Consider the following 25,062-nt stretch of genomic DNA (forward strand, 5'->3'; position numbering starts at 1 on the left):
ATTCAGATGAAATAACAAAATTAAAAATAGCACAGCCATTCATCATAAGTGCTGAGATGAAATGTTGTGTCATCTATGGTAAGGAGAAAAAATGAAGGTGGGGGCATCTTTCGCCAACCTACCCTATTTTTATCCTTATTACTAATTTTTGATAGTGTCCATTCATTCACGGCCGGCTTATTTTTGTATTTAAAATATGTATTTGGCAAAACATACAGGTGAAAAAAATGCCTAATAAATACGGGGAGATATACTGGGTGTTTTTTTCATACAATATTAAGTCTTTACATAATAACATTTCTTTATTAACAAACACAGTTCTCACATTTAAATTAAATAACTTACTAATCTAGTAAGGAGAGGTAAATCTAAAAGAATTTATCAAAATGTGTTACTGGCCAGAGTATTCAGCGATTTCTAATCGATGTTTTAGCTTTTTATTTCGGATCATTAAAGGAACGTGCTGATTGGCTGCTGAGATCGGCGGAACAGGAAGTGAGCGCAACATTGTAAACAAACACTCCAGTCGCTTCATGTAGCAGCCGTTCGCCAGAGAGTGTTCAACGCGAACTAACCAGTCAATTCTAGTCATATTATGCGTGACGCCCCAACGAATAGTGAGTCAGCTTTTGTTTCTTTAGCAGCATTTGGTTAAATATCTGTGACATTAAGTGATAACATATACTAGTTGCCCATATCCTTACTGGCAACGACGCAGCATTAATGGCGAAATTCCCAGCATTCACACACACAGGTGGTCACAGTAAAAAGGGTTTCATTCAAATTACCTGATGTTTCTCAGGAGTCAAAATGATTATTAAAAAAAGAAAAGAATGCCTACTAAGAAAGATTATAAACTCCTTAAACTGTCCGCAGGTTGCCGAGACATATAATGTGTTGTCAATATTGGAAAATATAGCTTTCCCTTCAATGAATGAACGGATTGAGACTACAGGATGGGTTCAAACTGATTTTAGCATGGTCTACTTAATCGTCCCTAGTCAATTCAGGCTAAAAATCTTGTGTTGATAAAATAAACATATCATTTATTAAATGCATTAGCTATTTTAATTTTGAGGTACTAATAGTAACTACTTAAAACGAGGGAACATATTTAAAAATCCTCTAAAGCTCTCAGTAAAAATGTTATGGCTTGTTGTTGAAGTCCTAGCAGGTGAAATATTGAAAGGACCCTCTGGATGAAGACATTTCATATATATTGAATAAATGAATATTGATGAGAGAATAATTGAATATTAATAATTTTATAAATATCTGACCATGTGAAGTACTAAATCTAGTAATGTTTCTTTACAAATTCACATGTACATTTTATGTCTAAAGTTTAATGTATATTTTCATCTACGTATATACATTATTGATTGACTTAGCAGGTGCACTGAGATTTTACATTGTCATAAGAGAGAAAATCTAACGAAAGGGTGCATGTTCATGTTCATGTTCATATTTTTATGTTTCATTTTAGGCGCATGACCTTGCAGATGACCTTTTTGGGCAGCTGAACATGGGTGTGAAGGGATTGCAGTACTTCATGGAGACATGTTGCCCAGACACATGTGTGCCAGTGGGCCTGAAACAGATGGCATTGAATCATGCCAAAGCCCATCCGGACAGCGCCGCCACGCTCGTAGTGGATGGAATGGCCTGTTTAAGGTACTGGTATCGCTGTCAAGCCTGGGTTCATGGTGGTCAGTGGCAAGAGTATATGCATATCCTTCAAGAATTTGTCGATTCATTCACGGCTGCGGGCATACGCTTAGTCTTTTTCTTCGACGGAACGGTCGAGGAGCAAAAGCGGGCAGAATGGGTGAAGAGGCGTCTGAGAGTCAACCAAGACATAGCAAGAATATTTCAGCACATTAAGACTCACGGTGAGCAGCCAAACAGCAGAGACCTTTTCTGCCTTCCCTCTGGACTCGCAACCTTCTCCAGATTTGCCCTCAAAAGCCTTGGTCAAGACACAAGATGCTCGGTCCGAGAAGGAGATTATGAGATATCCGACTATGCTTTGTCTCACGACTGCATGGGCATCCTTGGGCAAGATACAGACTTTGTTATCTGCAACACAGCCCCATACTTGTCCATCAGTAAACTCAATTTAAACAATATGACAACAGTGCTGTTGTCCAGAGAGAGGTTATGCCAAGTTTTGAACCTTCATATGACTGACCTTCCTCTCTTGTCCTGTCTGTTGGGTAATGACATAGTGCCAGAGCATCAAATGCAGCGTCTTCGCAACAGTGCTTTGGCGTCATATCGAAAGAAACACATGCAAGTTCAGGGAGACAAGGTCTTCGCTGTTGCAGAGTTCATTACTGCTCATCATCCCAGCAGAGAGGAAACACTGATGTTAGTTGAAGCAGAGGAAGAAGCTTTAGAGAAGGGAATACGCATATATTTACTTCCAGGCCAAACGTCCCCTTGGTTAAAGTGCTGCCGTCCCTTCCCTGAGTCTGTGCGTTCGATGGACAAGTATGTACCCGGTGAAATATTACAGGTAAGAAGGAAAAATGCAGTGTTTGAGACCATATTGAAAATATGTCATTTAAAATCTAATTTAAACATGCAAATAAACTTGTTAATGTTTAGAAGTTTTTACTCTGATAATATGATTTGCATTCAGAAACATTGAACATGGAAACCTTTTCACTGAGACTTGTATTGAACAAACACACCAGACCCACCAGAAGTAACATGACTTTGTTTCTGTTCTTACTAAGTGTTTCCATGTCGCAGGCAGCGATGGAGAAGCACACGCGGGCAGAGTGTTTCCTGGTCTATAACGTGTTGTATGATGGAGTCGTGGACTGCAGTAACTCATTGGAGGATGAGGATGAGGTCGAGCTACCACCGCAGGCCGTCTTATATCTGCCTGTCCGAGAACGCATCTATGGCCTGATACTGCCAGTCCTGCCAGGTGCGTTTCGTCTCTGTATTTACTTAGAATTTATGGAAAATCTTTTCTGTTGAGTTGTATGCAACTGTGAAGAGGAAGCCGACTAAATGAAGAAGAGCATTTGCAATAACATCATCTCATGATTTGTACTATGTGCCGAAGCCGAATATTATGTTCGGAAAGGAAATGATGGATTCTGCGGAGCCCCTAAAGGGACATGGCGATGGAAAAAAATATGAGATGGGAGGAGAAAATATATTTCAATACTTTTGGGTTCTCTCGCAATTATATAGTTGGGTAATTATAATTTGCGGCATCATGGTCGGCCGCTATCAGTATGCTATCGAATTCGCGTACTCTGTGTATAGGGAGCCGCGGTACTGACCACACATTTAACAAGACTTCTTGCTCCTCCCCTTTTATCAAGGATGCATCAGGGGAGGTGAACTTGTGTGAACTTGAGACAGACAGGTATCCCAGAATGAGTCTCACACCAACCAGCAAGCATCACTGGCCCAGGAGAAAACCCATATAATTTAAAAAAAACTACTGCTATCGTGTCACAAAATTTAGTTTTACAGGAGTTTTTTCAGGCAAGAATGTAGTTTCTCAAATCTGTGGCCTATTTGAAAATTTGATCTGACGTTGTGAGATCCAGGCAATCACCGGGCGCATATATTTTCACATATTGCCTGAACCACATTATTATGTTTCATAACCAAAAGAGGCAGGGTGGTTTTTATATTTCGTTTTATTGTTAAAGGGGTGGTTGATTATGATTTCACTTTTTTAACTTTAGTTAGTGTGTAATGTTGCTGTTTGAGCATAAACAACATCTGCAAAGTTACAATGCTCAAAGTTCAAAGCAAGGGGAGATATTTGCTTTTAAAGAAATCGTTTTTTAAGGACTACAACAAACGGCTGCTAGTGACTACACGACGTTCCTCTAAGGTTAGTGACATCACTAACCCTAAAATTTACGTAAACTCCGCCCCCAGAACACGATTTATAGATTATCATGACAGAGTATGCTTATCAATGACTAGAAGACAACTACACATCAGCTACATAAATTCATCAGAAATGTCCTGTTGAGTCTCTCCATCATTGTCTGACTCCAGTTTGAACATAAACATTGACATTTTCAGTGCATGTCTGTGTGAGGTAAAATGACACAAGCTGTTGAAGCTCCGCCCCCTGTGCTGGGAGCAGCAGCTCATTTGCATTTAAAGGGACAGACACAAAAAAGGTGCGTTTTTGCTCACCCTCAAAAAGTGATAACTTTAACATGCTATATAAAAATATCTGTGGGGTATTTTGAGCTAAAACTTCACATACACACTCTGGGGACATCAAATACTTATTTTACATCTTGTGAAACGGGCATTATACCACCCCTTTAATATTCAGTGAGGATAACCGGAGTAGCAAGGCGAGGTGAGTGACGTTATCAAGTACGCTGCTGTTCCATTTGCAGAATTACCAAACTTTCGTCCTCCTGTCCTCAGAGTTTGTACTCCTGAGTCAAGTGAGTCCTGGCTCCCACCAGTGTTTGCTGTTAACTAAAACTAAAACTATTAAACTATTAAAATTGTTTTGTTAATTGAAATATAACTGAAATAATTAAATATATAAATATTAGATGAAAATTAGAAATGTTGCCTGGCAACTAACGGAAATAAAATAAGTTGAAGTGCTAAAATTACTAAATCTAATACTGAAATAAAAATAAAGTCAAATTAATTTAAAAAAGTAGTTTAGTAGTTTAGAGCTTTATTAATCTCTATGGGGCAATTCATTTAAACTGTCATGGTGCAACACTTAACGCATACATTCAAATACTCAAAACTACACAAAATACATAAAAATAAATAAAAAATAGGTGAGAGAGAGAGGATAAAAAGAGGATAAAATAATACCAAAAATGACAATCAACTACATTTATTACATAAATGAATTGCTTCAGTCACAAAAGTAAATTTATAGCAATTTGTAGAGCATCTGATTGTCCTTAAACGTCGCCCCAGATGCATCCACCCAAAGTCCCAGTGCAACGGGTGTGTGCTGTCTCCTATTATTTTGTGAGTCATCCTCAACATTTGCTGTTCATAATAAGATGTAAGACTTCTTAAGGGAAAACCCATAACTTTAGAGCACGTTAACAATACCCTGCAAACGATTTTTGTTCTTTGTAGATGGTGTTGAAAACCAACAAATAAAAGAGAAAGACAAGATACTTTCAACAAACGAATTGTAAAATGACCTGAGACCAACTCTCTGTACATTGAAAGAATTAAGCTTCCTCAGCACAAACAATCTTTGGTGTGACTTTTTAATAATGGCATCAGAATTTTGGTCGAACTTTAACCTGTTATCAAAAGCATTAATGACCACAGGTTGAAGTGCCAGTGTTCTCCTACTAAAATGAATGATCATCTCTTTAGTTTGACACATTTAGATCTAGTTTCATACTACTACACCAAGAAATAAAATTTACAAAACCGAACCATGTTCCTGATCTGAATGTGAAAGAAAAGAAAGCAACAGTGTCATCTGCATATTTTACCAAATAACTATTATCTTGTGAACTCTGACAATCATTTGTATTTAATATAAACAAAATCAGAGAAAGCACACATCCTTGTGGTGTACCTGTGTTAATATTTACTATATCCCCATTAAAACCCCATTAACCCTAATCCTTTGTTGCCTATTCGTTGAAAAAAGGGTAATAAAAATGACAATCACATAAAATTACAAAAACTAAAACTATAAAAATAAAAGCTAATTCAAAATATAAATAAATACTAAAAGTATATAAATAATACTAAAATAACACTGGTTCCCAGCGTCATGGAAAATTTGGAAATATGAGAATTTTTATTTCTAAGCGTGAAAAAGTTAAAATCTTTAGAAGTCATGGAAATTAAATAGAAACATTACTTGGTCAGTAAATGTTGTTCAAATTATGTTTGACTTGTAAATACTATTTTCAAAATAATTTTTGTCATTTTTATTCATTGGTCAAAGTAAAAAAAAGTCAAATTTTGAAGAAATCTAGACTGTTGGACTGAAGTTTTTTTATGTAGTGATCTTAGGATAAAAATATTTTAATTTAAATATTATTTGTGTTTTTTCTTTCTTAACATCTAGATGTTTTGTCGAAGTATAGAAATATAGGTTGTACTCTTACTCTGTTGTTTACAGAAAATAAATCTCCATTGCTCTATAAGATTCTGGGAATTGTCTCATGTCTGTCCAATATTTGTGGTGTGGGCAAATATGTGGTGAATGTGCTGTTGAAAAGAAGGGCCAGACCAAAGGGGACAAAACATATCAGATTTCAAACTGTGAGGACTACACTGTAATTTTGGAAAGGCTCTGTCAATCATATTATTTCATAACATACAAGCTGATTTCACAAATTCCCTTTGTGTGCCAATTTTAAAGGACTTTAAGATGCTTTCAAGATGTTTTTTTTTCTTGCATTATTTTTGCTCTCAATGTGCATTAACTTTTCTCTCTCCTTTATAGATTGTTACGGTCACACTGTGTCAGTCAAGGAATGGTTCGTCTTCCCAGGAAATCCACTTCAGGAGCCTACCAGAGTCACTCCAAAACCCCTCAACTATATAAGTACATAATTCAGTAGTTATGTTTCACATATACACTTGTCGTAATGAAGTACCTCACATAGGCCCGGTTTCACAGACAGGGCTTAGATTAAGCCAGGATTCAGCCTTAGTTCAATTAGGACATTTAAGTAGCTTTTATAAACGTGCCTTAGAAAAACACATTACTGATGTGTAGAGACAAAGCAATGGAACTGACATATTTTAAGATTTGTCAGTGCAAGTTGCTTTTACTTAAGACAACTCGAACATGCATTTTAGTCTGGGACTAGCTTAAAGGTGCTCTAAGCGATGTCACACGTTTTTTAGGCCGAAATTTTTTTTGTCACATACAGCAAACATCTCCTCACTATCCGCTAGCTGCCTGTCCCCTGAACACACTGTAAAAAACGCGGTCTCTCTAGACAGCCCAGGCTCCACAAACGGCAACAAAAACAAACTGGCCCAGCCTGGACCACGAAACATAACAAACAGTGTTCCAGCCAATAACCGACAAGAATGATTTGGGGGTGGGGGGGTTAGTGCGCGTGCACATGAAGGGGGGTGTGGGGAGTGGAGGAGAGAGAAGCATGAAGAGGGAGGTTAGCTAGAGGAGAGATGTCCTAGCCAACGACAACGACTAACGTTAGAATTATATTCTCTTGAAGTTTGGTATGGCCAACACACGACCAAAGAGACGACGTTCCGATGAACAAATAACAAAGAAGAGGGAAAAGGAGAAAGTACGCGCAAAGTCCCGAATTTACATCGGAAAAGCCTTCGACTCGTTCATGACTGTTTCAGGAAGCACGGAAAGGAGGGGGAGGGGACGGGATGAGGAGGAGGGAGGGTCGAGCTAGCCTCCGTTTTGTTTGACAATACTTTGAACGTCAACAAGAAGTGACGTCACCCAACATCACTTAGAGCACCTTTAAGCCTTGTCTGTGAAACCGGGGGATCGAGTACCTCAAAGATCCTTGGACTTTGTCTCGCATACAAAGCATCACACACTACCTCGTCTGATGCTGCTAAGTAATCCTGTGATAATCGCAAGAGATCTATGTTCAGTTGTTAGTGTACATTCTCTTTGTTTGCCTTTTTGTGTTTTCTCGTATCAGTGATTACACGACACAGCAAAATGTGATAAAAACAAAAAGACCATCTGGTTTGATAGGTGTATTTCGCACACTGCAAATTTCATCACTGCATTACAGGGCTCCCAACCTGGCAATATTAGGGAATTTTAGAAGACCGATACTGCACCCAAATATGCCTACTTCCCTACTATATAGTATGTGAAAAACAGTATGTGAGCTGAGTAGTATGAACAGGAGAAAAGTACAAGGAAGACCTACTACTTCCGGCGAGATTCTGAAGTGTGCTTACGATGGACACTTTACCATTCCTGAGGGGCCACTAGAGAGGGGTTGTGAATGGAAGTGAAGCTGCAAATTGACGCCGTAGGTCACATGACAGTGACAACATGGCAATATATAATATGCCATTTTGGATGCAGCAAGAGTAATTTCTTAATAACGTTTTCTAGTTATGCTCAGCTAATATCCATCAGCTAGATTTGTGAGTACAATCATTTTTCAAATGATTTAATCTTTGCCAAAATATATGGAAACCCTTGTATTAGAACTGTTATTCAATCATTAATTTACTCTCACACACGCCAACCCCCACAAAGTTAAATTTGTGGTCAATTTGTGATCAACAGAAGGGCCCCCTGATCTGATGGCCCTGTGGTTTAGGACAGACCCAGAGGTGAAAACAATCCAAGCATCAACACTCCTGGATGTCTTTGACCTGTATGAGTTTACTGAAGAGCTGAAGCAGTTTGACAGCCCTATGATTGCTGTGATTTGTCTTGTAACCTACATTGCCATTCAGGTTTGTTTAACTTTTCATCGTTGATGCCATGGACCATTGAGGTTTTCACTTGAATGTAAACAAATGGCTTTGTTTGGGTCCATTCGCACCACGTACGCTCTGTTAGCCTTTATTTATTAATGATGCGAACTCTTTGCATGTCAAAAGAGTTCACCGGTGTCGCTTCAACACTGTTTATTGTGTGTAGCCCTTATCAGACAACTCCGATACCCTTGCATTGTGTATAGATGTGTGTGTGGTGATGCTTGATGCTTGTTGTGTATACTTGAATAAAAACACTGTTTGCTCTTGGATCTAGACGAGACAGCTTTCTCTGGAAGACGTAGATGCATATCTAAGCCAAGCTGTTTGTGTCAGATTCAAATCCTTCACAGAAATGCAACAGCTCAGGGTGAGTCATTTGAGCCACCTCTGCTTTTCTAAAAACATTGTTTTTACACTCACATGCAGCTCACTCATTATAACTGGGCTTGGTTTGGAGTCTTTTACAAAACAACTGTGGTCATGCTTGTTATTTTGTAACATAAAAAAAAAAAAAAAAAAAAAGACTGCCTGGTTTCACATTTGGTGCGATTACTAGGTCCAAACCTTTTCTGTGCTCCCGTAAGTGAGGCAGTCAAGATGCAGTCTCAGTTGTTCAGCGATTTTTCCAACACTATCTCACGACCAATTCGTACGAATGATAAAAAGATGGCTAATTCGTACGAATTCGTACGACCTCACTCGTACGAATTTGTACGATTTGTCTAAACCCACGTGATGGGTAGGTTTAGGGACGGGGTCAGGGGTAGGTCATTCGTATGAATTCATACGAATTGGGCAATTCGTAAAATATGTACGATTTTGCAAAAATCGTACTAATTCGTACGAGTGAGGTCGTATGAATTCGTACGAATTAGCCACCTCGTAGAATTTGTACGTTTTCCCGTGAGATCGGGTTGATTTTTCTGTGTCGAAGTCCAGTCATTTTAATAGAAATCACAATTATCTGTAATTTTGTGTGATGGTGAAGGATTTTCCTTAGATTTCACAACAGGATTCGCCACTTTGACCAACAAAAAGCTGCTTAGTTTGAAAGTGATTTCTATGGCCCTGTTTACACCTGGTATTCAGATGCATTTTAGTCAATCGGATCACGAGTAGACGAGGGAGACACATCCTGGTTTACTACTGTTGTTTTAATCTGTCTCTTTTCTCCACTTTCAACCACTTCTATCCTGATTTCTTAAAGAAATTGCTTTGTTTACACTACGAAAGCAATCCGGAAAATGCTTTTCGACTACCTCTGGAAGTGGTTGAAAAGTGGACAAGCTCAAACCGTTTTAGACCCCGTTGACACCTGTATTTAACGTCATCCAGTTGTGATCGGAACGACAGAAATGCTTCTTAATATCAGGGTTAAACAGGGCCTATGTGAACTGCGCTTCATTCTGTGTGAATTCACTATTCACAATAGACAAATTGTTTGCCTGTGAAATTTAGCTGCAATTTAATTGTTGACCACACATTCACATCATGAGAAGTGCTAACAATAAACCTTAGTCAGGGTAGCTGTGAGGGATAGAAGTACAGTGCTTTCATTGTACTGTTTCCATCTTTAAAAAAAAAAAAAAAAAAAGTAGACAAAAATTCCAGAAAGCAGTTTTGAATGTTGTGAGTTGTGAAAAATATGTGATCTAGGATCTTAATACAGTGCATTGTAAAGGCCATTGATTCCCTCACAGCCTTGCTTTCTTCCGCGTTAAATTCAATATGGCGTCTAACCTGATTAAGGCCCTATACCAAGTTTCAAACAATGTCCAAAACGGTGCAGGTTACAACAGGAAGGGATTTATGAAAGAAAAATAGATGTTTTTAAATAATAATCAGTCTCAGCAGAATGCAGTTAAGTGCTTTTCGTTTCTTGAAAACTGCGAGAGATACGGCTGTCCAAGTAGGATTGGGATCATTCCACCAGGGGAATTCCAGCGGGATAGTTTACCAGAAAATAAAAAATATGCATTATTTATTTGTTTCCTAATTAAATTAGCTTTGGACGCCATTGAGTTTCATTATATGGACAAAAAAAGCATTGAGACTGTTCGAAAAAAGTAAGTCATACAGGTTCGAACAACATGAGGGTGAGTAAATTATGACAGAATATTCATATTTGGGTGAACTCTTCAACATTGGATTATTAAGCCATGGTTTTATGTGAACTTTCAAGTAGGGATGCAGCGAAATTTCTGCTGCGGAAAATTATTGGCCGAAAATGGCATTTTCAGTTTCTGGCCGAAAGAAAATAAACAGCTGAAATACACACAAAATTATGTCAAAATACCCGTTTCTGCAAGTATTCTTGTAAACACAGTCGATTATGTCTTAAGTGAATGTAAAGAGTTGAGAAAGAAATCGGATGTGTATCATTATATTGGATCCGTGCATTCGGTCTTAAAGTGACAGCAACCTATAAATACCTGCTGTTAAGTCATTAATGTTAATCAAACAACAAAACACAGCTTTAACAAATAATAATCTATATTTAATTTGTAATCTGAATACTCTACAGTTAGACCCTACTTTATTTAGATAAATACAGTGTAACTTTGTTATACTGTATTTATCTATGCTTATAATTAGTGTATTTGATCTCACCCTCAAAATGTACAAATATACAAGCTAATTTTAAATAAGAAATAAATCCTTTTTAAAGAGCATTTTCGGTTTCGGTTTTTGGTCAAGAGAATCCAGAATTTTCGGTTTTTGGTGCATCCCTACTTTCAAGTGTTGTTGTTCTCATTAGTTATGACTTAAGCTACAGTAGATCACAAACTCTGTGCCTCCATGTCAAAATGGCACAGCAACATGGAGTTGCAACAAATCATGGCCTTTTTCTTAAAGGATATATCAGATTCTTTTGCTATTTAAAAAAAAAAAAAAAAAAAAATGAGGATAGAGACTGGAGGGATAATTTCTGGTTGCTTTGCGACATTCCTCCCAAAAACTACTCTAATTGTGGTCTGAACCTGAGAGTGATGCTCTGGTGACGGGCTCCGCGTCGTCCCCGCCGGCGACCACAGGGCTATTTCAGCTCCCACCCTAATTTAAGCCTCCTATCCGTGCTATTTCAGACACGGCCAAGGGCGGCCTGTGGTTTTGCAGTGCTTGCTTGGATTGAGAGTCCTCCCCACAGCACAGATAATGGATGATAGAGGGCCAAATTAGAGCCTCTTGGGAGATATCCAAGAAGCCACCTCCTAATTTACGGATCCTCCTGTGTCTACGGCTGTCCTCTTTGCGTCTGGTGTGAATCCCTCCAGTCTGTTGTATTCAGATGCTGATGCATATCTCACACTTGACTCATGTAACGTCAAGCTGTTGACAATACAAATGAACTGTTAAGTTGTATTTATATTTTTACAGATCGTATGTTTAATTATGTCCAAAGCAAAGAATTTCAATCACCTCGGTAGACAATGACTGGCACTGTATCTTTTATGCCACGTAATGGTTGTTTATTGTGAACTTGGCTGCAGTATTTATTTGTATATGGTCCCGCGTGTTTACGTTTTGGCTCAAGTGAAGTGATATGGCTCGGTTTATGTTGCCCACAATATGTTAGGTGATGAATGATAGCGTTGAGGGATTGTGTGTTTAGAAGGCGTGCACGGCAACAGGTGGTGGATTGCTGGCTGACCCAGAGACGCGTGTGTGTTCAAGGCACAGTGGCGACAGCCTGCCGCTGGCCAGATGAAAGTGTGTAAAGCTCTTCTGCCATGGGGTGGTGGGAGCACCTGTTACATGCACCATTGTTGTCTCCCATTGGGAGTTACACTGTCACATCTGCCTGAAATGGGGGGGGGGGGGGGGTATTAGGAGGCAGAAGAGCCAGACAGATGGCAAGAGAGTCTCCAGGGGCGTCCTGATTACCCCCGTCTAATCAGTTTCCCCCTGTGTTGCTTTGTCGTAGTAAGGGAATGTAAATGCAAGCTAAGGATGCCACTACATTGCATCTGTTATTGATGAGAACCATAAGGAATTTATATATATATATATATATATATATATATATGTGTGTGTGTGTGTGTGTGTGTGTAGTTTGAAACAAATTAATACTTTTATTCAGGAAGGATGCATTAAATTTACTTTTTTTTTTTTCAAAAGATTTCTACATTTAAATAAATGCTGTTTTTTTTTGTTTTTTTTACTTTGTTCATCAAAGAATCCTGAAAAAATGTATCTCAGTTTCCACAAAAATATTAAGCTTCACAACTGTTTTCATTGTTTCATTGACGATATTGAGAAATGTTTGTTGTACAGCAAATCAGCATATTAGAATGATTTCTGAAGTATCATGTGACACTGAAGACTGGAGTAATGATATTCAAATAAAAAAAATTTAATACTATTTCACAATATTGATCAAATATATTCAACCTTGGTGAGCATAGGAGACATACAAAAATATAAAATAAACTATAAAATAAACACATTAAAAAAAAAAGTTTTAAACGGTAGTGCTATATATATAATTTGTTGTCATTTATTACAGCAGTAATTGTCATTGATTCAAACTGATTTATACTGATTTATACTGATTTATGAATTTAAGACTTTTTGATCAGTTAAACTGGTTTAAGAACCAGTTCAGAAACACTTGAGGCAAATCATTTTCATGGCGTTCAGTTCCATTAACGGTTCCACACTACAAACACAGTAGTAGTTCAACTCGTGAACAAATGATTCTTATGAGTCACATCTTTTAAAGGAGTCAAAAAGATGCACAAATCAAAGTTTCAAGCAGTTCAGAAACATTAAATTCCTTATGATTAAAAAAACAACTAAAGCAAATCTTTTGCATTGTGCTTGAGGTGATCTGAATTTGGTGCATTGGTGGATGAATGAAGTCATTCAAAAACCATAAACAGAACTAAATCATTCACCTCCAATAATTTTTTCTTTTTTTTTTTCTTTTTTTTTTTTAAGTTCTTGACTCTCAACCCTTTAACTGAACAAGCCTGGTTATACAACCCACTATGTTTATTTAGTAAATCTAAAATTGAAAGTTCATTCAAATGCCACACAAGATTCAGACAAGCCTTGTCTTGTCATGCATTCATGTTTACAGTAGTAACATTGAGCAGATGTGCATTAAGGTATGGCACAGGTGCGGAGCCTGACACAAGGCTGTAGTTGGCCATTAATGCTGATCTGCTTGTCCTCAGGGGGTCCAGCGGTCCTTCGGGCATCTGGAGCAGCTCTCATTGTTCACTGCTGAAATGCTTGCAGAGCAGCTGCTGTTCTGGTTTGTTGTCCCTCTCTATACCTTTACAGCAGCAGGGTGGCATCAGCTTTGTCCCGGGGCCTATTGACTTCCACGCTGAGCAATTAGTGGCTTTAAAGGTGCTAAGACTTTTACGTGTCTTTTTAAGCGGTTTAATCAAAGCCGGTCTACTTCATCCCACTCTCTAAACCTTATGCATAGCAGTGAATGTGATTAAATGCTCTCATTTTACTGAAGAGGCATGGTTTCAAAGAGGAAGTCAGGCCAGAGTAAACAGCGTAATATTTCAAACGACGGCCTGGCTCTCAATCTGTGCGCCTGGAAGGCTTGGGCAGTGGGTTGCTGCTGTCACTTCGGCTTTATCTCCAGGCTCCCTTTTGTTTGCTTTAGTCTAAGCTGTGTTTGAGAGCGGAGCAGGTGGCAAGCCAATTTCACATTTTCATGTCACGAAAGCTAATCAGCCCCTCTCTTATCTCCTGTGGGTGGGGGACCAGGTGACCAGCGGACAGTCTGGTGGGGGGTGGGGGACCCTTTGTAAACATCCCCTTATCCACACGGCCACTTCAGGTGAGCTCTACGGGTCACACCCTGCCTCCCTCCAGTTGAAACACACAATAGGTAATAACAGCATGATGAATTTGAAACCAAGTTGCTGTAAAAGTGCTGTCATTTAAAGGAACAGTTCAACTAAAAATCAACATTCTGTAATCTTTAACTTGCATTGTTTCCAACCTGTATGACTTTCTTTCGTTCGTCAAACACAAAAGGAGAAGTTTAGCATAATGTTCCTGGTGCTCCTTTCCACACAACCTCAGGGATAGCTAGAAATGCACAGTTTTGGGAGGGAATCAAATTGCAATATAAAAAAAACAAAAACTTTTTTGATGTGCTTGTTTGTAGGGCTGTACAGTTTGCCTAAAATGTTGAGATTAGATATCAGTATGACTATAAAATAATAATAATAATAACAATTAAAATTATTATTATTATTATTATTACTAAATGAAAATATAAAAAATGAAAAATATTTCTATTGTAATATTTCACTGTAAAATAAAAAAAAATCAAGTATTTAAGAAAAATAATATAATTTTAATTTACAATACAACTGTAAAATTTCAATACAAATATTTCTGGCTGTCTTAAAAACGTTAAACCATCAAACTTTTATTTTGACAGAAAACCGCGAGGAGCCCTTTTCTCTTCTGTTAATAATTGCTTGGGTATGGGAAGATGGTTGGCGCATGTTGCTTTCCAAAATGCATGTTATAAGTGTCCCATACTCAAAGCAGATGCAGAGATTTGGAGCATTTTCTGCAAAAAGCGGTGGATCATGAGCTGTTTATGATCCGGGCTTTACTCTGAAACACGCAGCACATTAATTAATTTAATTTAATTTAATTGTAGCCTTTGCATTTTAAGTCATATTCCTATTCCAGTTTTATCCTGCAATAGTGTAGCGATGCTTGAAGCACAGCTCACTCAGAAGTCACTTTCAAACCAAACTGTGCCCCGTTTCGAACTAAACTTCCAGTGTGAAAGTACCCTTAGGCTACATTTACACGACAACGATATGCTAAAAACAGAAACGTTTTTTCTTTGTACAGATGACAATGTTATCAAAACGATCCCTGTTCACACGAATCCGCGAAAATGACTAATAACACTGTATTATGCATGGCAGACAAGTAGTTGGCGATGTCACTTCGTAAAGAAAGACTACGTGCCTGCGCACATACGCATTATTTTACTACAGTGCACTCGAGCCGAACGCTCATGCTTATAGACAAATTACATAATCTATTGTTGTACGAATTTCATTCTAAGGATGTTAATCTTGATAATACTGTAATATTATATAATATTATTAATATTTACATTTGTGTTGATTTGTGTAATTCTTATAACCACTCGTAAAGATGTCCATATGCCCCCCCTTATTTCTTACTGTTAATATCTGTATCCTTTCATTTAAAAAAAAAAAAAAAAGCTGATTGACTAAACACGTAATACGCATGTGCATGACGTCATTCGCGTTTTTGTAGTTTACACGGAGATGATAAGGGTGTCGTTTTCAAAAACTATCACTTTCAAACCCGTTTTCAAAAGTTTACGTTTTTTGGGCCACCAAAATGCCGTTATCGTGTAAATGATAAGAACTACCTAAATTTTAACTACCTAAAACATCAAAATGATTTGTAATGGAATTTTTTAGTTTGGCTTACGTCCCATGGGATTACATGAAGAGGTGGGGTTTATGACCTATACTGCAGCCAGCCACCATGGGGCGATCAGAATGTTTTGGCTTCACTTTTCAGGACGTGTTCGGCACACTTGGTCAACACAGCAAATGTGCGTGACCAACTTCTACGTCATCAAAATCTGTGTTGGAAAATATTTTGCCAAAACTCTTGTGTAGATTCCTATTGAAATGACTTGATTTTGTTTGCATAATTTCGCAGAGCAACTGTAAATGTGACCGCTCCTTTGCAAACTATTGTGTTTTTGTTATTTATTTTTTATACCATGTTGTAATCCCTCCCCCATGCAGACCCCTGTTGTAGACCCTAGGGCCGTCCAGCTCGGCTCTCTCTTTGTGCGCGGTCTGACCTACCTCATCGCAGCCAACAGTGCATGTGGTCTCCCTTTCCCAATGGGTGAGCTCATGCCGTGGAAGACCTTTGACGGCCTGCTCTTCCATTCAAAGTATCTGCAAGCCCACTCAGGCAGTCCAAAAGAGGAGCTTCTCGAAGGCAATGTAAGTACAGGAAAATGCCATTGGCCCTGTTTACACTTGGTATTAACATCTGGCTTGGATGATCCGATCACAAGTGGTCATTTGAGACAGATACTTACATTTCAATCTCACCACAAACATGACATTTCAAAGCCACACGGAATCCTTTTTTTAGCAAAATGGTTGATTGACAGGTGAGTGGGCGGCCTTTTACTGTTGACTTGGATGCATCTGAACGGATTGGTATTTACACTACAAATACAGTGTGGTCGCATCTTCAAATGTGGTTTGATTAATCAAATCACAAAATGTTTTTAGCCCTGGCAACCTAATATCAGATGTAAACAGGACCTAGTATGATCCTTTTTATTTTTTTATTTTTTTTTTATATGTTGTCATGACGGAATATGCAGCTCTACCGAGGCCTGCTGACATGCTGGAAATCAGGGCGAAGGAAACAAATGAAAATCAGTTCATTGTATGGCCCACACATATTTTGTTTACTGGATTTTGTTTAATTTTTGTTTACATGTTTTTGGTTTACTGCAAAACAGATACAGAATCTCTTTTGTTTTTGATTTCTGTAATGTTTTTTTCCGGAGCCAAGGGACAAAAACGTCGAAATAATTTTTTAAACCACACATATAAACATGGGTTTGTAATTATAAATGGAGTCAGGAACTAACTCAGACTGTGCATGGTCACCTCTTGTCTTCATGGAGGTCTCCGTACAAACGGAGTACGTCTCAATCAGTCGTGAATCAGTATATCATGTACACAAATTCGGGCACTGGTAAGGACAGTAAGGACCCTGGCTCACTAAACATTGGTACACTGATGGTGACATGACAACAGGTTCGTTGTCAACGTCACTACTGATATTTATGAACAACAGCAGAACTGATATTTTTTACAGCAACATTTCAGCAGTAATTTAATTAACAATCTAAGCACAGGGTCTAAAGCACAGGTGCAAAGGCACTTAGGGCTCGTTCAAATCCACTTTTGCTAGTTTAACACTGGGAAAAATGGTCAGCGTACCCGGCGCATTGTCTAAAAGGGTTGTCCCTGTTCTTTTAATTAGTAATGGGTGTGTTTTGGGCGTAATGTGCAATAAACCAATCAGAGCCTCATCTCCCATTCCCTTTAAAAGCCAGTTGCGCTCGCACCATGGCGGATTCGCTATTTACATGACGGAATTTGCAAGCGGAAAAACTAAACGCTTCTCTAGCGAGGAAACGGATCTGCTTGTGCGCGAGGTTAACGCGCTAGCAGACTACGGGACAAAGTGTACGTGTGTTGTGGACCCGCCTATAGGCACACATTACTAACGCGCTCTTTAAATAACTACAAAAATATTGTGCCATTGACTTTAAACCAGGTTTCAGTTGGTTAATGGCGCAGTATTTCAGTTGCCTCAAAAAATCGCAACGCGCCAACAATGCGCCTGAACACACCTCATTTTCAGACCAGCAGCCTATGGGTGAACAGATGGGCACAAATGCATTTGCTATTTAAAGAACGTGGCGCAAGACGTGAAAATGATAACTGCGTCGGGCTGAAACTAGCAAAAAAAACTTGCGTCACGCCTGGCGCTGCATTGCACCGGGTTAATGGCAGGGCCCTATATGTATTATGTTCATTACCTGTCTAGCAAACTATCTTCATGCTAAAATGTAATTAAATTAAATTAAATTTAGGTTTCTTTTATTTTGAGTTGTACTGAGTTGGCTCGCACGATTTGTTTCGCGCTTTAGAACTTCCGTTAAGGAAACACAGTGAGCATCGATGCTCCCTGGTTTTCACAGTGCACACTTTTTAGGGAGCAAACGTTTCAATGCATTGGAAAGATTTTGCGATTGAGACAGCCCTTAAAATGGCTGACTCCCTGATCAGTGCCCTGATTACTGAACTAAGGAGCTGATTGAGACACACCCTTTGACAGTTGCCCCCAAAACATCAAACCAAGTGACATCTGCAAACAAATATTGCAGGACCTTTTCTCAGAACTAACTTTTCTTTTTTTAAATCAGTGCCATTAGGCCTGACACACATTTTTTTTAAATATGAGTGTTCAAATATCTATGGATTTAATCAATTATAGATATACATTTGGATTGAGATTTTTAAGTTTATTGTGTATGCATGGTGCAGTAAGAGATTTCTGAGAAACGTTGTTGAAAGTTAAAATCAGCAACTAATCACACAAATTTGTGAATATTTGCTAGATGTCTACATAGTCCTGGCTATTTAAATAGGAGAAGAAAAACAAAGTGGATCAGACTGATCCATGGAGCACCAAAACACTCTTGTAGCCAATCAGCAATAAGGGGCGTGTCCACTCATGATGGGGGAGGAGAGCTAGTGAGCAAGAGGGAGATTAGAAGAAAGACTAAATAGAGAGATGACAGATATTACCAAAGAGGGTTACAATCAGGCAAGAACTTTAGGACCCGCAGGGAGTCCTGAAAACAGACACCTAGGTTGCTTTGTTTCTGCTCGATATGTGAATAACATTGCCTTTTTGCTGTTTCACGGAAGATATGCTGTTGTTGAATCACAGCTGAGTCATCCATACTTGCTCGTGCTGTCAACATACATACATGGTTACCTGTGTTGCTTAGCAGACATGGGCAGTATTTCAATTAAATGTATTTTAAATACGTATTTAATTACTTTAGTGTATTTTGTAATTTGTATTTTGCAGGTGTGGAAAAAATGAAATGTAGTTTGTAACAAAATATTTTGAGGGAGTGTATTTAGAGTATTTCAAATACTTAAATACTTAAGAAAAATCACCATATGCTTATCACCATAGTAAATGATTTTGCCATATTTTCGGTCTGATGTTGGCAATGGCAATGTCCAGGTTAGATGCACGAAAATCACGTGACACCCTGTAGACCGGGCTCCCTCCAAGAAGTGAATGAGTTTTGAACACAGGAGAAGAAGTGGCGCTGCTCCTCTTAAAAACGGCATTAAAGGGTTAGTTCACCCAAAAATGAAAATTCTGTCAGTAATTACTCACCCTCATGTTGTTCCAACCACGTAAGACCTTCGTTCATCTTCGGAACACAAATTAAGATATTTTTTATTAAATCTGAGAGCTGGATCACTCCTCCATAGGCTTCTAAGACATTATAACTTGCTGGCCCAAAAAATGTATTAAAGACATCGTTAATATAGTCAAAGTGACTGCAGTGGCTCAATCTTAAGTTTATAAAGCGACGAGAATACTTTTTGTGCGCAAAAAAACAACAAAAATAACGACTTTATTCCACTTTTCATTTCCTTCTCTCTGGGCCTTGAGTTTTTTCACGTAGTATAACTGCACAGCGCGTCTGTGTTGCAGGTCACACGTAGGCTCACTATTGGCCGACGCTGGTCATGTGTGTGCATGCGTGTGACGTGCAACACAGACGCGCTGCGCTAAAACACTACGTGAACTAACTCGAGGCCCAGAGAGAAGGAAATGAATAGTGGAATAAAGTTGTTTTTTTTTTGTGCACAAAAAGTATTCTCGTCGCTTTATAAACTTAAGATTGAGCCACTGTAGTCACTTGGACTATATTAACGATGTCTTTAAAGGTGAACTAAGTAACTTTTTTATCTTAACCGAACAGCTTCGGAGTCACTGGAATGGTTATATGACTGTTTTCGGGTTGAATGGTGGTCTTCTCGCACCCCCCGAGCGCCTGTGAGACGAAAAACCACCCTTGCAACTTTGGGCTGGCGGGTCGCCATCAGGAAGTATCGCGTGATATCAGGTCTCGCGATGTAACAAACTGCTTTACGGCACTGCACACATACACTATCTAAACATTTATATGCTAGCCTTCTGTGTATTATACATACCTCAGTGGACATGGCTCCGTGCGTTCGCCGGGTTCTTTGAAAACAAATGCACATGACCAGCGGGAGAAGATGGGACGAGCCAACGAATTTTGACGACAGTGTTGTCAAATATCTATTCCGAAGCTGTAGGGGGAGCTCTATAGAGAAACCCGCGAGCAAAAAGCGAGAAAACAGCGAAGAAATCGGCAAAGCTGCATAATGCAGCTTTAATACATTTTCTGGGCCAGCAAGTTATAATGCCTTATGCCTATGGAGAAGTGATCCAGCTCTCAGATTTCATCAAAAATATCTTAATTTGTGTTCCGAAGATGAACGAAGGTCTTATGGGGTTGGAACAACATGAGGGTGAGTAATTACTGACAGAATTTTCATTTTAGGGTGAACTAACCCTTTAAGATTATTGTGGGAGTATTTTTGTATTTTCAAAATACTAATTACTTGTATTTTATTTAAATACATTTTTCACATCAGTATTTTGTATTTTATTTTGTTACATTTCATGAGCCAGTATTTGTAGTTTGTAACAAAATAGTTTTTGATGTATTTGTGCCCACCTCTGTTGCTTAGCATGTTCGTTATGAAGGGATGGGTGTGTTTTTTGGGTGTCAATTTCAAATACCAACAGTGTTTCTCATAAATCGCTTACTGCACCTTTAAATTTCTAATTTGTCTATTGTCTTTTAGCCCTCCTGGATATCTTTGTTCTTGTCCGTCAGAGAGCTGGTGCTGGGAGCCTGCAGGAGACGCGGCACCCCCGTCCAGAGCCGACCACGCAGACTACAGTACAGAGATGGTGCGGATCACTCTACATTTCCTCATCCATCACTTTACTTGATAGAAATTCATTTTCATACTAACTTTCTGGGAAAATATATGGAATTCTACAAAATGGATTTAAATATAGTAAATTGTTGTAATGCAGATAAGAGTACTCAGATTAGCCAGAATTATTTAATAATCAAACAGAAAAAGGGCGGTGCATTTGTATTTGTTTTGAATGATGGACATTTGATTTCTGTGGGCTGAATTATTTTTTATTTTTTTATTTTTTTGTAGACCTGGTTGTGACTCAAACAAATGTAATGCATACAGAAACGTCCAGGTTACTTGCACATAAACAATACCCAGCCGTCTTTAATAAAACCCTCCATCTGGTCTGTGACAGTGGAAACAATCTGTTTGGAACACTATTTTAGATCGAGGGGATGCTTTGTCATAACAAGAATAATTCTGGGTTACTTTTTATAGGTAGCGATCTATATTAAGTAACATAACAAGACAACAAAATTATAACGTGGTGGCTGTTACAAACTCCTTGAGCCCCTTTTGCTTTTTACCACCATCCAGAGTTTTGTGGTTCTGTCCTAAGATTAAAAGAGACCTTATGGTGAAATTGTCTCCATCTGGTTTCCCTCTTGATGTCGACCAACTCATGAACTGCTCATGTTGTGTCTTAGAGGCAAATAGACTGTTTATTGTCATCAGATATTTTAGTCCGATTATGGCAGACCGGCCATGTTTCGAATCTCAAGACTTATCCTGTTAGATTGATGTTCTTTTGTTTATACCGTGGTTGTCTGCAATTCCAGCTAGTTTAGTTTGTCATATGCCATTCTTAGAGCATCTTTTGTGCACAACATGTTTTTTTGTAACTTCATAACAATCTGAAAAATAATACTTGTTGGACTTTCCATGAATCCAGTACAGAACCTGGTCAGAAACTCCAAATTTTACTTTTTTGGGCCATGTTTAAATGCATTGATTTTTTTTTATTTGAAGGTATCGTAGTTACATTGTACTTAAATAAGTACTGAGTAATATTAATTAATTACTAGTACATACTATAGAGTTACGGTTAGGGTTTGGTTTAGGGTCAGTTACTCGTAATTATGATTAATTTATTGTTATTACTATAGGAAGTACATGTAGTAACGTGTAACTACGTCACCTTAAAATAAAGCGTTACCTAATTAATTTCTAACAAAGATCATTGAATATAATATTTTTATATACATTTTTTTAATATAAAAAATTAAAATAAATGCCACAGTTGGTAAAAGGGTTGTAAGTAACAGCATTTGTCACTCATTAGGAGCCAGTTTGAGACCAAATGTTTGTAGTTACTGATATTTATATATTAAAGATTTTTTCTTACGATAACTTGGGTAAATGGGTAAAATTATTCGGTAACAATAAGTGATGCGTGTTAACTATCTAACATTTCATTCTTACAACAAAAAAGTAATGGAATTTGAGTTTCTAATGCTTAAAAAAGCAAAAAAGCAATGGAACATCAAAGTCTACATGGTTAAAAATCCACAGCAGAAACAAAATCCTATCATCCCACAATTGCCCTGAAAACCAAAACGAGTTTATATTTCAGTGTGGTGATTCTGACGGTTTGTCATTTATTCTCATTTCTTTTCCTAAACTTGGCCTCTGTTGCCTGATCTTAATTCACCCCATTATTTCTGTCTTAGAGGATTGTTTTGAATCTCAGATGGTCTAAAGTGTCAATTGCAAGATGCTGTCGGGCTAGACGTATAAAAAGTCTGTTTTTAATTTATGTGCGTTTGAGGCAGTAATCATTGCCTCAGACTTTTGGGGACGTGGTGGTGAAGTTCAGCTTCAGAATTGTACGTTTTATGTTTCCAGTGATGCTCCACTGCAAATACTAATTGTGAGAGAGTCAAACCTCCAGTTAAATCTGCATTTAAATGCTTGTTTTATTGGCTCAGCGTGGCCTGTGGAGGTGGATGATCTGCGTGGAGAAAGACGACCCCAGCTCCATCACACCACACAGCAGCCCGCAGCTTCAGCACACTACCAGCAAGGTACAACACAGTACACAAGACTAACACTTTCACTGGCAAAAACACAATTAAGGCTTACAAGAACAAAGCTTGTACGGGTCATATTTAATGAGTTTAATATTAAGAAGTTAATTTGGTATTAAAGATAAATAAAAGTGTAATGTCTTCCATAGGTTATAGACCAAGACCAAGGCATCCAAAGAGAGGAAGGTATCAGCTTGCACCGAGGTGAGATCTATCTATCTATCTATCTATCTATCTATCTATCTATCTATCTATCTAGCTATCTATCTAGCTATCTATCTATCTATCTTAGTGATGTATGTACCTACATCAAAGTTTGTCCTGACATACTGTACTTTTGTAATTTACAGCATGCCATTGGTAGTAGAATCAGCAATCTACTTCTAATCTGCATTGATAACTGAAATTACTTCTTTTTTTTTTGTTATAGATGGCCAAATTCTCAAAACACAGACTGATGAAAAAGATATTACTCTTGTGGAAACAATTGTCACCCCCTGAACAAAGCACTAATAAACTGCATTCTCAGATATGAATGTTCATGTCCATGTTCTTGGACGCCTTTATTTAGATTTTGCCCTTTTGTTTTGACTTCAGATAATCAGTGACAGATGTCTTTGCAGTATCAGTGCATCACTCAAAAACATGATATTGTACTTGAATGTGCAGTTTTACAGGCAGAGAGGGATAACCCTGTGTTATCACTGAACACAGCTACACTCAAAAAAATAACTCTTTGAATGAACATAAATAAATCATGGAAATGATTTCAACATGATTAACTTGCTTCATTTCAGCATTATGCAATTCTGTTATTCCAATTTAATGTACTTACATTGGGTCAACTTAATTTATTAAGGTTGATTCAACTTATTTACTATGGTTGGACACAGCTTAATTTAATAGTGTCAGCCCAACTAATTTGCAATGTTTTGGACCAACTAATTTACTTAATTTGCATTCAACTTATGTGTTTGTTATTTTCATTCATCCATTAATATTTCATTTATTTTAGTGACACATAATTAAATTGATAGACTATAGCTAGCTATTTGCTAACAGTAGCACATATTAGCATCTTAAATGCTAAGATTTACATGCTCCTTCAACCAAAGCAGTTAAAATTAACCATATCAGTCCACAGCCAAACAAAATGCTCCACACTTCTCCACAATGGTAACCCACTGTAATTTAAATGGTTCTAATAATTCGAATGTAATTGAACATTAAAGGACAAATCCAGTGAAAAATGAACCTAGGGGTAATTAACACATGGTTACCGAGTCGATCGTTCCCTGCGATGCGTTTTCATGAAAATCGAATGTATAGAGTTTTATCTTTAAAAACAGATTAGCTCATAACAGTAGTATATGGGGCACAGAGTAAGTAAAAATAAATCGCTAGTTAATACCACTAACAAGGCTCAAAATAGCCTCACACTAACACAGTAACATAATGAGGGTCCTTACATACAAACCGAAGCATTGAGAACTTTGTAAGTGTACAGACAGTTTAATAAGAAGATACTTTATAAAGACAGTACATTACGCGTTGACATGCAGGATCCATCTTGGAAAACAGTCTCGACTAATCGAGTCACGAACGCCATCGATAGGATAGCTGGTCGATAGGAATTACGTTTGTGAAATCTAACGTAGCACGGCGTTCGTGGCTCGATTAGTCGAGACTGTTTTCCAAGATGGATCCTGCATGTCAACGCGTAATGTACTGTCTTTATAAAGTATCTTCTTATTAAACTGTCTGTACACTTACAAAGTTCTCAATGCTTCGGTTTGTATGTAAGGACCCTCATTATGTTACTGTGTTAGTGTGAGGCTATTTTGAGCCTTGTTAGAGGTATTAACTAGCGATTTATTTTTACTTACTCTGTGCCCCATATACTACTGTTATGAGCTAATCTGTTTTTAAAGATAAAACTCTATACA

General features: G+C 38.0%; 1 protein-coding gene across 1 annotated transcript; it reads left to right on the top strand.

Moving 5' to 3' along the window:
• Positions 1-488: 488 nt before the first annotated feature.
• On the top strand, positions 489-23,646 carry fam120b (family with sequence similarity 120 member B). The gene is made up of 11 exons (XM_084093007.1): positions 489-617; positions 1,487-2,518; positions 2,758-2,938; positions 6,452-6,553; positions 8,252-8,424; positions 8,723-8,815; positions 16,239-16,445; positions 20,964-21,072; positions 23,018-23,113; positions 23,266-23,320; positions 23,547-23,646. The coding sequence occupies exons 2-11, from the start codon at positions 1,526-1,528 to the stop codon at positions 23,572-23,574; spliced, it is 2,037 nt and encodes a 678-aa protein (XP_083949133.1). The 5' UTR covers positions 489-617; positions 1,487-1,525; the 3' UTR covers positions 23,575-23,646.
• The last annotated feature ends 1,416 nt before the right edge of the window (positions 23,647-25,062 follow it).

This window comes from Abramis brama (genome assembly GCF_963993115.1).
Source record: "Abramis brama genome assembly, chromosome: 19".
In the NCBI taxonomy this organism is placed as follows: Eukaryota; Metazoa; Chordata; class Actinopteri; order Cypriniformes; family Leuciscidae; genus Abramis; species Abramis brama.